The 13,054-nt window shown below is 38.7% G+C and overlaps 1 protein-coding gene across 2 annotated transcripts; it reads left to right on the forward strand.

Annotated features, from left to right (window-relative positions):
- The first annotated feature begins 20 nt into the window (after nt 1-20).
- On the forward strand, nt 21-4,626 carry LOC147752812 (protein O-linked-mannose beta-1,4-N-acetylglucosaminyltransferase 2-like). Of its 2 annotated transcripts, XM_022841987.1 has the most exons (3): nt 21-324; nt 1,125-3,061; nt 4,344-4,626. In XM_022841987.1, the coding sequence occupies exons 2-3, from the start codon at nt 1,318-1,320 to the stop codon at nt 4,379-4,381; spliced, it is 1,782 nt and encodes a 593-aa protein (XP_022697722.1). In that variant the 5' UTR covers nt 21-324; nt 1,125-1,317; the 3' UTR covers nt 4,382-4,626. The 2 variants fall into 2 exon arrangements, with proteins under 2 accessions (XP_022697722.1, XP_022697721.1); XM_022841986.2 differs by lacking the exon at nt 4,344-4,626 and having other exon boundaries at nt 1,125-4,234.
- The last annotated feature ends 8,428 nt before the right edge of the window (nt 4,627-13,054 follow it).

The following is a 13,054-nucleotide window of genomic DNA, read 5'->3' on the forward strand; positions in this document are numbered from 1 at the left end:
GAGCTGTTCGGACGGTGAGACTAAAATTACAGTAGTGTGAACAAAATTTTTTATTATTATCTTTGTTATTATTACATTATGAACAAAATATTTATAATCCAGAGTATTTTTGTATTCCACAATTTTTCGGCACAATATGTGTACAAACATATTTCTGTGTGTGGCTGTTGAAAACATCTTTAAACAGCCCTCGTGAGAGCCAAATTTAAGTTTTGTAAAGAAAATCGAACTGTGCGAAAGTCGAAGCTGTACATGGCACACATCGTTTACATCGTAGCGTTAAGGAAGGCTACAGGAAATTAATTAGATTTTCAATATAATGAGGTAGGTTTTGGGATCCGTTTTTTGACATATCAGAATCCGTAATATCCCACTTAGATGGCAGCAACTACTCGAATCACAGAAAAATACAAATAATTATTCGAAATACAGTATGTCTAATGGAACACATTGGATGCAGTTCACTGTGTTTAACATATTTAGCATAATCAGTATTTAGATACGTGACAATTTACCAACTCCCCAAGTGCACAGTAAAAGCGAAGATCATCGAAGGACAAGCCTAAAGCGTGAAAAAAATGAGGCTAGAATTATAAACGCTAAAAAAACTACTATTTTTCCTTCTACTTGCCCCATATAACTTAAATGTCATGGGCTAGATTAATTAGAGCTGTTTCGTACATTTAACTAGTCATCTCCGATACATGTAAGGCTATCGCGTTCAGAAAAATTTAACGTTTAGGAAAAATACGTATTTTTTACGTTATAGTGTGCCTGCAGCATACTGGCTTTCAGCGTACTCGATAATCATCTTAAATTTGTTGTATGAAACAGGGACGGTCATCGGGGGCGAACATTTTGCATCTTATCCTACGCGTCAATTGCAACAAGACAAGGGTTGTTGTTAATTTATTGCTGGTTTATTTTGGTGTTCCCTGATTCAGTATAGTGCCAATTGGGTAAAAGCGTAATTGTTAATACTTTTATTAAATTGTTAAAATTATCGCGGTATTGGCATTGATGTGAATAGATGGTTTACCGTTCGTCGTGTATTAATTCGTTGCCAAAAAAGTTCAGATATGGACTGATAGCTAATGTGACATATATATATATATTATTTTCAGGTGACCAAGACCTCATCGGGTCTTATGTGAGCTATGGAATTGTCAACGAATATTGAAATTACAGTCGCCGGTGTCTGTCGAACGCTCACTTTTAAATATCATGTTACATGATATTCGAGCTTCCCGTTGCTAGTAAACGCGATATCCGTTATTCAGTAAAACTGTCTATGCCGTTTCGCTAATAAGGATCATCATGTTGACGCAGCTCATATTAACTCTAATCCTTCTTAATGGAATGGACCCCCATTTCGGGGAGACGTCCTCGGCATCTTGCATGTACGGGCCTAATGGTCCACGTTTGAATATCGATGCTGCTGACCATCAAAAGCGTGGTGAAGGCATCCATTTAAGCGATCGTCAAGGTCATAATATAGAACACTGTATCTTCCGTGATGTATGCTGGCACCGACAAGGTTTGTTGTTTAAATTAAAACATCCTAGCGATGTCAGGACAGAGGACTCGAGCTCGTCGTGGGTTTACGGGTCTTGGCCCATCAAGAATCTCTCCGCGTCGACAGCGGACCATAACGGCTTGCCTATTGATGTGATACCATTATCCGATGAGATCTTCCATCAGATCGTAGAGTCGTCACATCGGCTAGTCCAGCTCGACCAAGCCATTTTGCTACAGCGTTATCTTCCAAATAACCTCATGCATGTTATACATGACGATGTATTACCTGCTTTCGCCCTTTGGGAACAGTTGAACAACGCCTCTATTCGGTCAACATATCCACACAACGGTAAAGAAGATAACCACAAAAACCAAAGTTCAGAAGTTAGACTCCTATTAGTCGATTGCGCACGTCATGAATTTGACGAATTGTATTCGCTTGTGGGGGCAAATGTGGTTTATTCGGAGCACGGCCAAATAACCTGTGTTAATGAGCTCTTTGTGGGGTTACCTAGGGTTACACAGTGGTATCAGTATGGTTTTAAAACTCCACAAGGTCCTTTGAAAGGAACAGATGTTAACATCCTAGAGCGGTTTAGAAAACGTAACGGAGTTCCTAATGCGGATGATACAAGTAGAAATAATTTAGATAGTTTACATGGGATTGGATCAGCTCTGCCAAGAATACGTGTGTGCACCTTACTTATTCGGGACTTTAATCGCAAGATCCTGAATATTGATCAGGTCGAAGAAAAGCTCCGATCCGAACTGAACTGCTTGGTTCGAATAGTTTCCTTAAGTAGATATTCACTTTCAGAACTTCGTAAACTTATTAGCGCTACTGACTTCCTTGTAGCCATGCATGGAGCTGAGTTAGCTTTGACAATCTTTCTTCCACGTGGTTCAGCCGTACTAGAAATGTTTCCGTATGCCGTACCATCAGAGAACTACACGCCTTATCGAACCCTGTGCAGTCTATTGAACATTGCATACGTAGCGTGGGAAAACACCATTCGTAAAAATAGCTTTGGTCATATGGCTTGTGCCCTTGCAAATTTATCCGATGAAGAGAAAGCTCGCATCCTGAAACAAGACAAAGTCGAGCCCCACTTATGCTGTGAGGACCCTGCCTGGCTCTATAGGATATATCAGGACAGTTGGGTCGATCTTAGGTCGTTTCGGAGATCCCTAAGGATATTGGCCGAGAGAAAATGGAAAATGTTTCAGTGTAATAAACCTGCAGTTATAAGGGACTTAATGAGTATCGTAACGTTCGGGAAGAGCTCCACATTTGGTTCATCTACTTCACCGAGTTCACCAGGAGATTGGTTGTCATTTTGGAAGCACCTGGCAGTTATAGCTAATGGAAAGCACGCAACGTTCTACTTGAGTCGCGTCCGCAATCCAGTCTGTAGGAGACATGAAGACCTGGTCAGCATCCGCTGGGTGGTACCTTTCAACTCTGCGGTCGCGACAAAGACCCAACATGAATTTAGAACCTTACATGGGAAAGACCAAATGCCGGAAACCAATCCTTCTGAAGGTAAATTTATGTCAACAAAAAAATCGAGCGCTAGTTGGGCAAAAACTCGAGAAAAAATTCTCAGAGAAAGAGCGTATCCAAGCGTATGGTACGAAGTCCTTACTCAATGTGGACCCATTCCAACCGTAACCGGAGTTATACTGACGCGCACTCAGCGTACAGCAGTGGAGATATATTGCAGGGAAAAATTATTAGTATGGCTCAAAGCTGAAAGAGGCACAGAACTTCCTAGTCCACTTATTTGTTAACCTCTTAAACGTATTATAAAAATATATGCATATATTTATTAGCATTATCTCACTAGGCGTGCATGTCGCTTTAAGAACCGACGTCTTTCGATGTGGATATGTTTTGTGAGCAACAGACGAAGATTGTAAATTGTTTAAGTATCGTTGGCAGAGTTTTAATGGAGTTCGGATCAAAGGATAACTAAACACCTAAGATAGATGATTCCTACGACGACAATTTTGAATTATCTGTGTAAGAGGTCAGCATATCTAGGTAATCCATCATGCAGTCCAAGTTGTGGGAAGGAGATTCTGAGAATAACAGTATCTAGAGAAGAAAGGGCTTAGCGGGTGCGCAGATGGTCTGGATTTTTGCTACATTATCGACGCCGCGAGCACCACAAGTTCTAAGAAGACCGATCAATTAAAATACGTACTCATAAATCCAGCCTTATCAAACTTTTTAAGCAAACCTTCTTGTATGCATTAGAGGTTAACTAGTTTACCTCGATACTGTGGTCATCGTCCTAGTCAATCAGTGATTAATCTTCAATGATTGTCTCGTTTTATGCCCAGTAACGATCTTTTGTGGCCACTCTTGACTACAAAATCTTGAATCCTGAGATTCTAATCTCAGATCACAAGTGGTCCCTTTGAAGTGATTCGCTTAAAAGTTAACCTTTCGTGAAGTTAATTTTTGTTTTGCACTCTGTTGGATATAGGGACAGTGTTCTACAATACGTTACTTAGCAGTAGAAGGAACTGCTATATGTGCTATCTGGCTCAGCGTTTCCCAAGTTATGGATGGCTTGTTGCTCATACCAGTTTGCCGCCATCTATTTATACATAGAGCAAATATATATATGTATATATATAGATCCAGTGTATATTATTATTGAGTTCATGGAACTCTTATAGAATCAAATACAATAATTTCACTATGTTATTATCATACATATTTTTTCAAATTAAATCTTTATGTTAAATAATAATTACATAGTATACGTAAATTAGGTGCATGAATAAACTCATAGCGTGAACTCTTGCTGTTTCAGTACCTATTCTGCGCAAAGGAAATCGTTTTCGCGTATAGTTTCGCGTTGTGTTTTGGTATCACCCAGAAAATGTAGTCTAATGTAAGACCCTCTGTAGAGGTTTCAAAAATCCAAAAGATGCCAAAAAAAGTACAGATTGAACAAATAAATCGTTGTGGCTTATCTTTACAGAACAATTAAAAATAGGCTAGAAACTTTCACAATAAGAAATTGATTTCTGGATAACGTTCTGGACTCATTAAGAATAGATTTTTGCTCGATTTTAATAAATCTTTAAGCGTTTTATTGCGATTCCTGTTATAAACCTTTCGCCTTACGTCGTGGGAATTTCTTCTCTTCCCACTTGAAATGTGGAGTCTTGTTTGCTTGATCAGCCGGCAGCGTTTCAGGGCAAATCTCTCCATTAGCCCATATTATCCTATATGTTCCGGTATCCGTGCCTATAAGTGTGAAGTCTGTTAGCAAATGTTCCGTAGACTAAAAAAAATAACAAAGTGCTCATATTATCATCTTTTCATTAATCTTCAAATGTTATGAAAATCGTGTTTCATAAAGGTTCTTGAAACGGGGAACACAGGTTCTCATTTAGGAGAACCATGACGAAAGCGTGAAGCTCACCGCAAAGCAGTCTGTACATATTTTGAAAAGCTTCTTCTGTGATACTACCGAATCAGACGTCCGTCGTTCCATTCATCACTAGCCTGATAGAATTTTTTTTAGGTACGGGCAATGTGTAAAGGAATGGACTCAGTGGAGGATAAATACATTACTCTGGAGATAACTAAGTTACGAGCGGGCGATTTTAAAATTAGTTGAGAAGTATCACATGACCCAGTGAGGGGGGAGGAGGGGATAATAAAATCATTCAGATCCATGAAATAGTTATCTAATGTTGTGATTTAAGCGTATATGGGTAGATACCTTTTAAATAGGCGATGCATTCGTGTTTTGTACGTTTGCTCGTTGGTTAGTTTTATGCAACATGTTCACATTCTGTGACCGCCTTTTTCCGCATTAAAAAGCAATAGCGCGTGACAATTTTTTGATAGGCGCTACAAGAAGAGTTCCTGCCCATACATCTCTTGGTTATAGAGGTTAGTATGTAAACAGAACGCACATTCTTAAGATACTTTGTTTCGCATTTCATCAGCATAAGTTCAGTACTCTTACGGCAGTTTCTCGCAATGATTGCTTGCGTATCTGTGCTATGGCAATCACTTAGTGTTCCAAGATGTAAAATACCGGAAAGATAATTTACAACTTCGTCGTCAGTCTTTTAGTCACACTGGACATTCATCCCATTTGCCTGAGTATTATGTACATATTGCCTACATGTGCATGTTGTAAGCTTTTCACAACATACGCATGCAACACCAACGGACAGCTCTTAAAGAATAAAAACTCTTTAGGAAACTATGACAATATTAAATCTCATTATTATTTTTATTGTTATAACAGACATTTATCAAACAATTCAAGTTTCAGAGAGTAATATAGAGCTGATATATGTCCAACGTCTACTACTTAGTTTTACAGCCTTAAATGGTCCAAATGATACAGGGCTATAATACGGCTCGTGATACACAAACATGATTTGTGATCTAGTCGGGTAGTGTTCTATTGCTTCTTCCTCAATTACAAATGTCGACCCAAATTATTTACGAAGCAAATAGATACTCACGTACAAAGCTGGCTAGCCATTTTTTTGAATCACTAAACATCCCTTCCGGTAATATTTTGCTCCGTTAATTTCCATGTCATTCGAAATAGGAAATTGTCATGGTGGAACGGATAACACTAGAAACTATAGCAGATCTCACTCGAGTATGTCCTGAATGATGCGCTGACATGCGACGGCAGAAAGGCTCGTAAATCGACGACGTACGTATCAAGGGGCAAGGACTGTTCCGAAGTATCCAAAAAACGAGCACATTACTTATAGGATTTTGCGGTGGGACGTTTTTTAAAGGTGAAAAGTGTGTCCTATTTCTAGGCAGCGGTAACATGCATGTTACTAGAATTTGATTTCGACTAAATTTAACTAAAAAAACGTTATTAAAAACCATAGTTCAATGAGCGGCGATACAGCTGTACCTAGATAATAAATGAACTAATTACAGCTTCATATACTGGACAAAAAGAAGGAGTGACAATCCATTCAACTACAACGCTACTGCACAGTAACAGACTTCATTGAAATCCCCAGTGCTTTATTGATTTTTTTTTCTTCCTTTGCCTGGAGTATGTTTGCTTCTAAAGGTCGAAATATTTCTTCAGCTTAGCCAGTATTCATCGTCGCCTAAACGGGATTTTTTTAACCAAGTATCATAGTACGCATTTGGCTCTTCCGTTAAGTCACTTGACAAGCATTCAGTTAGAATTATAACGTCAACATTACTAAACAGAACATAACTAGTGAGCGTCTGAGCACTAACTGAATAAAATGTGAAAATTTTGAATAACTTCGGTCAGTAAAAAAGTCGAGAGACGAATAGGGTAAAGGTAATGCATCCCTTACACACACACACACACACACACCCACACCCACATCCACACTCCAACACGCACACACACACACTCACACGCGCACAGACACACACTCACACACACACAGACACACAGACAGATACCCACACCCACACCCACATTCACACACACACACACACGAGAAAGGTGAGAAAACTTCCCAAAACGAGCAAATTTAGTGTTTATTAGACATTTTCACCATTTTTGCTGCAGTCTCGTGGTTATTTTTCAAAAACCAATGACGCGGCATTTTAAAACATACGAACTGGTATTACCTATCGAAATTGTCGTACGTGGCGAACCTGCAGCTTGTAAGTACCGTTGTACGACCTGCGTTGTCTCTATAAGGGTTTTTTAAATTTCTTTTTTGCCGAAATCGAAGGTCTCAGTTTTACTCTCCACGGCACCAGCCAGGATGTCATAGTCTCTGTTTCGAGTTTTACATCTGGTATCGCCGTTGGGCATATCACCAGACGGCTGGCTTCCAACACGAAACGAAATCCGTCTATACTCGAGTTTGAACATAAAGCAGGATGTGGTAGCCAATTTAGAAACAGGTAACCGTGATGGCACGAAACTTGACAAAAGGAAGAAATGTGGATGCCGCAAAAATCAATTTGTAACGCAAGTTACCTATCGTCTCCTACTTCATGGAACGGCTAACGTGAACTGTACGGTAGGCGATCAGGAATAAACATTCAGTTTGCTGTTAACTAAGAGAACTCAATGTACATTGCCTCGAATGGTATCCGTCGACGCTGCTATTTTCGGCTGAACAAGAATTCGCAAGTGATCAATAAAGAAAATATATCTCTGAACAAGGAATCGAATGAAAAAATCTTGAACTTGGAGGAACGTTTATCAAAGCAAGAAGAAAGAACCTAACGTGTATTGTTTTAAAACGCATATTAGTTACATGGACAATAATGTAACACGCCGCAACGTGTAGAAAGAGATGTTAAACGGATATACTTATTAGATGAGTTATTCAGTTTTTTAAAGGGTACGTTAAGTACATCAGAGTTCACTTCTAGAATACTTGCCAAATACTCTGGACTGTCACATAGTAAATCCACCCTGACCTCCGTATGCTTGATCCTTGGTTTGAAACTGATAAAAAATAACATATTCCTTCAAACCGTATCTATCTATCTATCTATCTTAGATGCTTAAACATTTATTTTAGTTTATTGAACTCAGTTGTCTTCTTCTGGAGTCGGCATACTCGTCGGAGTGGCACCGGTGAGCTACGATAATTTAATGATTGCTCTTGAATTTCCAGTAATGTCCACTAGTTGGCTTCGTACTAGCCACCAGATACATAGATGCATATTGAGAGCGTGCATGGTGTAGTTGAACCTCTCTATTGGCACGATGTAATGTACCAAATCACTGCGTATCGCAAGGCATTATCGGCAAGAAACATTCGAATTCATGACAGTTTCCGAGAGACGCTCGTGTCTGACATGTTAGAGAATCAGCTTATATTAACTTTTGGTTGTTGCAACAAAGTCATGCGAAAATTGCTGAGCGTAACGAGTGACGACCTTGAACGCAGTAGGCGGCGTTCCACACTGATTTTACTTAAAGATATACGCAGCGTTTTCCTCTAGCCGCTCTTAGCAGATTTGTAAGGTTAACGCTATGAGTAGTAAAGTCGCGATGGCTTTAAATAATAAAAACAAAAGCTGACCCCCAATCGAAATCAAGTGCACCTCTGCTCACATTACTGATACTTAAAACACCCATAATATTTATAGAGTAATGATATTACTAATCTGAATAAGTTATTACTGTTAAGTTATTGCTGAATAGGTTATTATTAATACTAATAAATTACAACTTTGAATAAATTACGAACACTTGAACGCATTTTAGTTTGGGATTCACTGAAAATCGGTGCAAAATTGCTTCAAAGATTGCAAACAACAGTAAGAGACTCTCTGGTATTTGTTGGACTGTTTGTCTATTAATTCTTCGGGAAGCTTCTTGAAATATTCGTCCGAATTTTTATTTCAGAGAACGAAGCGCCCGTATTAATAAATCTCTTCGCATCGCTCACTGGTTTCTGTCGTTGCTATAGTTTGAAGATATATTCTGAACCTTTATTTAGCTGGCAGTTAGCAGGAGGTGTACATGTTTTGCTTTGCCATTCTTCAGTACAGAGCGGAAGATATAACAATACTTTTGGCATCGCCTAGACCGAAGAGCTCACAAACCACCGAGGTTTCAGCTCGAGATAGTATAAAGGCAAGCCATGATGCGAGGCGGGGCAAATTCTATGACCAGCACTTCACGTCCCCGGTCTGTCAGTGGCTGCCTGAAGTTCCCTCGGAGAATCCACCGGTAAGTCATATATACAGAATAAATAAACGTGTGCATGATCAATATATAATAAGATATACGCATTTTAGAAGCCTTACATTATCTAGTTATGTACAGAATGAATGAATGGTGAGGAATAAGTGGAACCTGATTCAAGTGAACAACACTAATTTCGCATTAAGTCATGTTCAATCAACAGTAAAAGTTTTTTTTTTTGTATTAGAGCTCTGATGTTCTGTAGCCATACAGAACGCCGTTATTATTAACTCCTTAAAGGATCAGACTGCCTCAGGCATCAGTGATACTCCTCTCATACTGGGCGCGCGCACTTAATGAAATCTGTTTTTGTGGTATGTAAGTGAAATATTATAAAGTGAAATAGGTGGACGACTCATATTTTGTTACCATTTCAAACAATCAATTACATGCGAATAAGTCTGTACTTCATATTACATCTGTGTTAATACGAAAATATACACGGGCTTGGTGCAGCTTCGAACAGGTACAAAGCTTGATCAAAAATAGTCTTGATTATAGCGCATTTAGATACTTAGAGTGCAACTAGATCGATCGTCTAAATATTGTGTTTAGTAACAAGTGAGCTTTCGGAAATTAGCATGGTCGATAAGGGCAGAGTGTTCCAACTCGAACTTTGTATAAGTGATATAAGTCTTGCGCAACCCTTGAAACAGGTTATAGGCAACTGTTAAGCTACACTAAGCTCTTTTCTGTTGATATATCAAACAGACGATCTTTTGAGCAAACCAAAAAATTGTATGTAGCGGAAATGAAAGACGTCAGGTCGAAAGGCTGTATTGCTCTTAAGATATTGGCCTGCTAAAAGAAAAAACAACTAGCAGGACTCAAGCACGGCTTAACTGACGATACTACATCATATGTACATTAAATTACGCTTCTTTTTCTATTTACTGTATTCGATAATATGAAGTATAATTGAACCGGAACAGCTTATTACAAGCAAGTAATCTAATTACTATGTAATACATTTTGGCAAAAACTTTGTGCTTATCTAGACAAAAACCAATGGAACAGCGGCACATACGAAGTGGTTGCCTGTTCAATGGCCACCTACACAATGCCGCTGCCTCCTCTTCACTAAGGGCAACTTGTTTGTAAATTCTGTTAGCCATAAAAGCCACCGATATGAATAAGCTACTTTGTTAGCGTAACTTCCGCAATACCCCATCAATAAATCCATTGATATCGTTTTGAAGTTCCGACCTTTACAGAAATTGCGAATTGCCATAATGATGCAGTGCTTGTTTACACGTAAAAGCTCGACACAAATAAAAAGACCTTTATTTCTGCCGAAATGAAATTGGACAGGGTCAAAAATGCTAATCGGAAGGTTCAGATAGTAACACGAAAAACACGGGATCAGTTTTACAGAGTCAGAATATTGTATATATATATATATATATATATATATATTATGACAGAATAGTGGGAAAGAATTCACATGTAGAGAAGTAGGATACAATGCAGTTGCGAATCAAAAAAGGAAACTGACTTGAAGGGAAAGCTTGACACAAAAAGGGCAAACGTGAATTTGAATCATAGAATCTCGAAGCGTCTCCGCTCTGTGTAGTCTGAGACGTAGCTACACCCATTCAATGGACGCGGAGTGAAAGAGAGACGTTAAACATTTCATCATGGTTAGATTCTGTTTAGTAGATGGATCAATATAAACGTATTGTACTTGTGCGTGACATAATGTGACCCAAAAGAGGTCCTACGTAAACAAATGAGTGTACATTGTACGTAGTACTGCATAATATATACATATTTTGCTTTTTTGAATCCTCTTAGTCTTGCTTTGGATGCACCCCTGGGGGAGCTAGACCGATAATCGCAGATTGCACTCTATTATAGCGAATATCACTATTAGTTACTTTTAGCGAATAAGTATCGGTGCCGAAACACATCTTAGGATGGCAAATCCAAGTCTGATAGTTTTCACGATCATTTTATTTGAGATCGAGATCGCTTGAAAATCTATTTTAGGTAAATATGTTTAGTTTTCAGGACTTTTCTCATAAAAATGTTACTGAAAATTTGCTCCACAAGCGGTGCACATAATTTTTAAAAGTATGACTTAGCGTAACATATATTCTTTCCCATGTGAACTTTGAGGCACGCGTCTTAAACAGCATCTCGTTTTAATGTACTTAGTCGTAACATATGCCATTTTATAAAGCTTTGTATGGCACAGCAATTACGGGTTCTCGTAAACAGCTGAAAAATTGTGACAAAGGTAACAAACATATTATCCTACTTCATAATAATAATTTTTTCATACTGTGCATGTCCTGTCGGGTATATGCAGGCTGATTTAAAAAGCGGTAATCCGGTCTCATAAAGATGAGCCCGTCATAAATTATCTTCGTTCACACATCGAAGTGGCCCAATCCCTTCACCTATGAGTAACGTCAACTATTTAATTGAACGTATAATTGGTTGCCCGAAGTCCACAAACTAGAGTTACTTCCTTCAAGCAGGCAATTTTCTCATAAACGACGTCTTCAGTATTTTTAATAAGACAGTTATGCTGTTGCGTATATTCCCCATACGCAATCGCCATTATTTTGGTCCTGGGTGTCCTATGACATGAGCATGAATGAAACGCCGGCCAATACGTCCTTCATTTGTCCTTCGGTACTCTTTGTAAACAGAATAAAATCCAAACTGGTAGATTCGGATTGACATTTCGTTAGCGGGTTCATTTCGACAGTTTCGTATGTCTGATTTCCATCGACCTAACCAGTCTGTACAGCCAACTTAGCTGCTATATTAGCTCGTTTCCTAAAACGTTTTCACACGTCCGAGAGTTCCAGTACTGTCTGAATCATTTAGCCGACTAAGATCGGCTTTTACTTGCATAAATACACGACCTCTCAACTTTCCTTTTATTTATGTTTAAAATTCACTTTTTAGTTCAAGCATGGGTCTATTTGCATACCGTAAGATATGTCAAACTCCTCGACTTTGGGTGGCAACTTTTATATAAAAGTGCTTTTCTAACAAGCTCATTTAGTTTACATGAGGTCGTACTCTTGGGTGCGAAATATACCTTTTTAAGGACATGATTAAAAGTGAATTGGAAAGCGCGTAGCCTCCCAAATATGGCCACCTTTCTACAAAAATAATTGTGATTTCGAACACTGGTTAAGTACTTGTCAAAAGAAGTTCGTGATATTTAGCAGAGATATTTTTCCCCGGCCTGGCTTTGCTAGCTATTACCAAGTTTGTTCTCTACTGAACCTACTCACTGAGGGAGCATTCGGTCCTTTAGACTATATATTTTCTCTATAATATTTTTTCCTAGTCATTCCCGCATGTAGGGATCATTAAATAAAAGAAGAAGGATGTAGTGCGTAAAGGTATTGACAGTATATAGGTCATGAACGCACACCTCTGGGGCCGTGGAAGTCTAAAATAGAAATATAAAAAAATAGAAAGGGGCACTAGAATCGGTCAGAACGTAATTTTGCTTTTTAGCACACTCTAAATCCTAAGTAAAGATGTTCTTACAGCTCCTTCCTCCAGGGCGGGCCTTAATATTTTTTTTGGCATTGTTTCAAGGTTACGGCCGAAGCCTCAACGCAGATAATCCGGGGCAACCGAACAGGACAAGAAATTGCTGTATCCATCGTGCCATATATTTTTCAAGTTTTCCACTGAAAGAATCGAACGGTGTCTATGTTTACCCTAGATCATTTTTGCATCCCTAAGGTTAGAGGAGATGTGAGTGGAGAAATGATCTCTTCTTCCCTAGTGTAACTTTTTATATTAAACGAACACCTATGAGACTTTTCTAAAGGCTAATTGCAAGCAGCGGA

This window comes from Varroa jacobsoni, unplaced genomic scaffold, assembly GCF_002532875.2.
Source record: "Varroa jacobsoni isolate VJ856 unplaced genomic scaffold, vjacob_1.0 scaffold_966, whole genome shotgun sequence".
Taxonomy (NCBI): Eukaryota; Metazoa; Arthropoda; class Arachnida; order Mesostigmata; family Varroidae; genus Varroa; species Varroa jacobsoni.

Coding starts and splice junctions, on each gene's coding strand:
- LOC147752812 (XM_022841986.2), top strand. CDS start 1,318: ATGTTGACGCAGCTCATATTAACTCTAATCCTTCTTAATGGAATGGAC.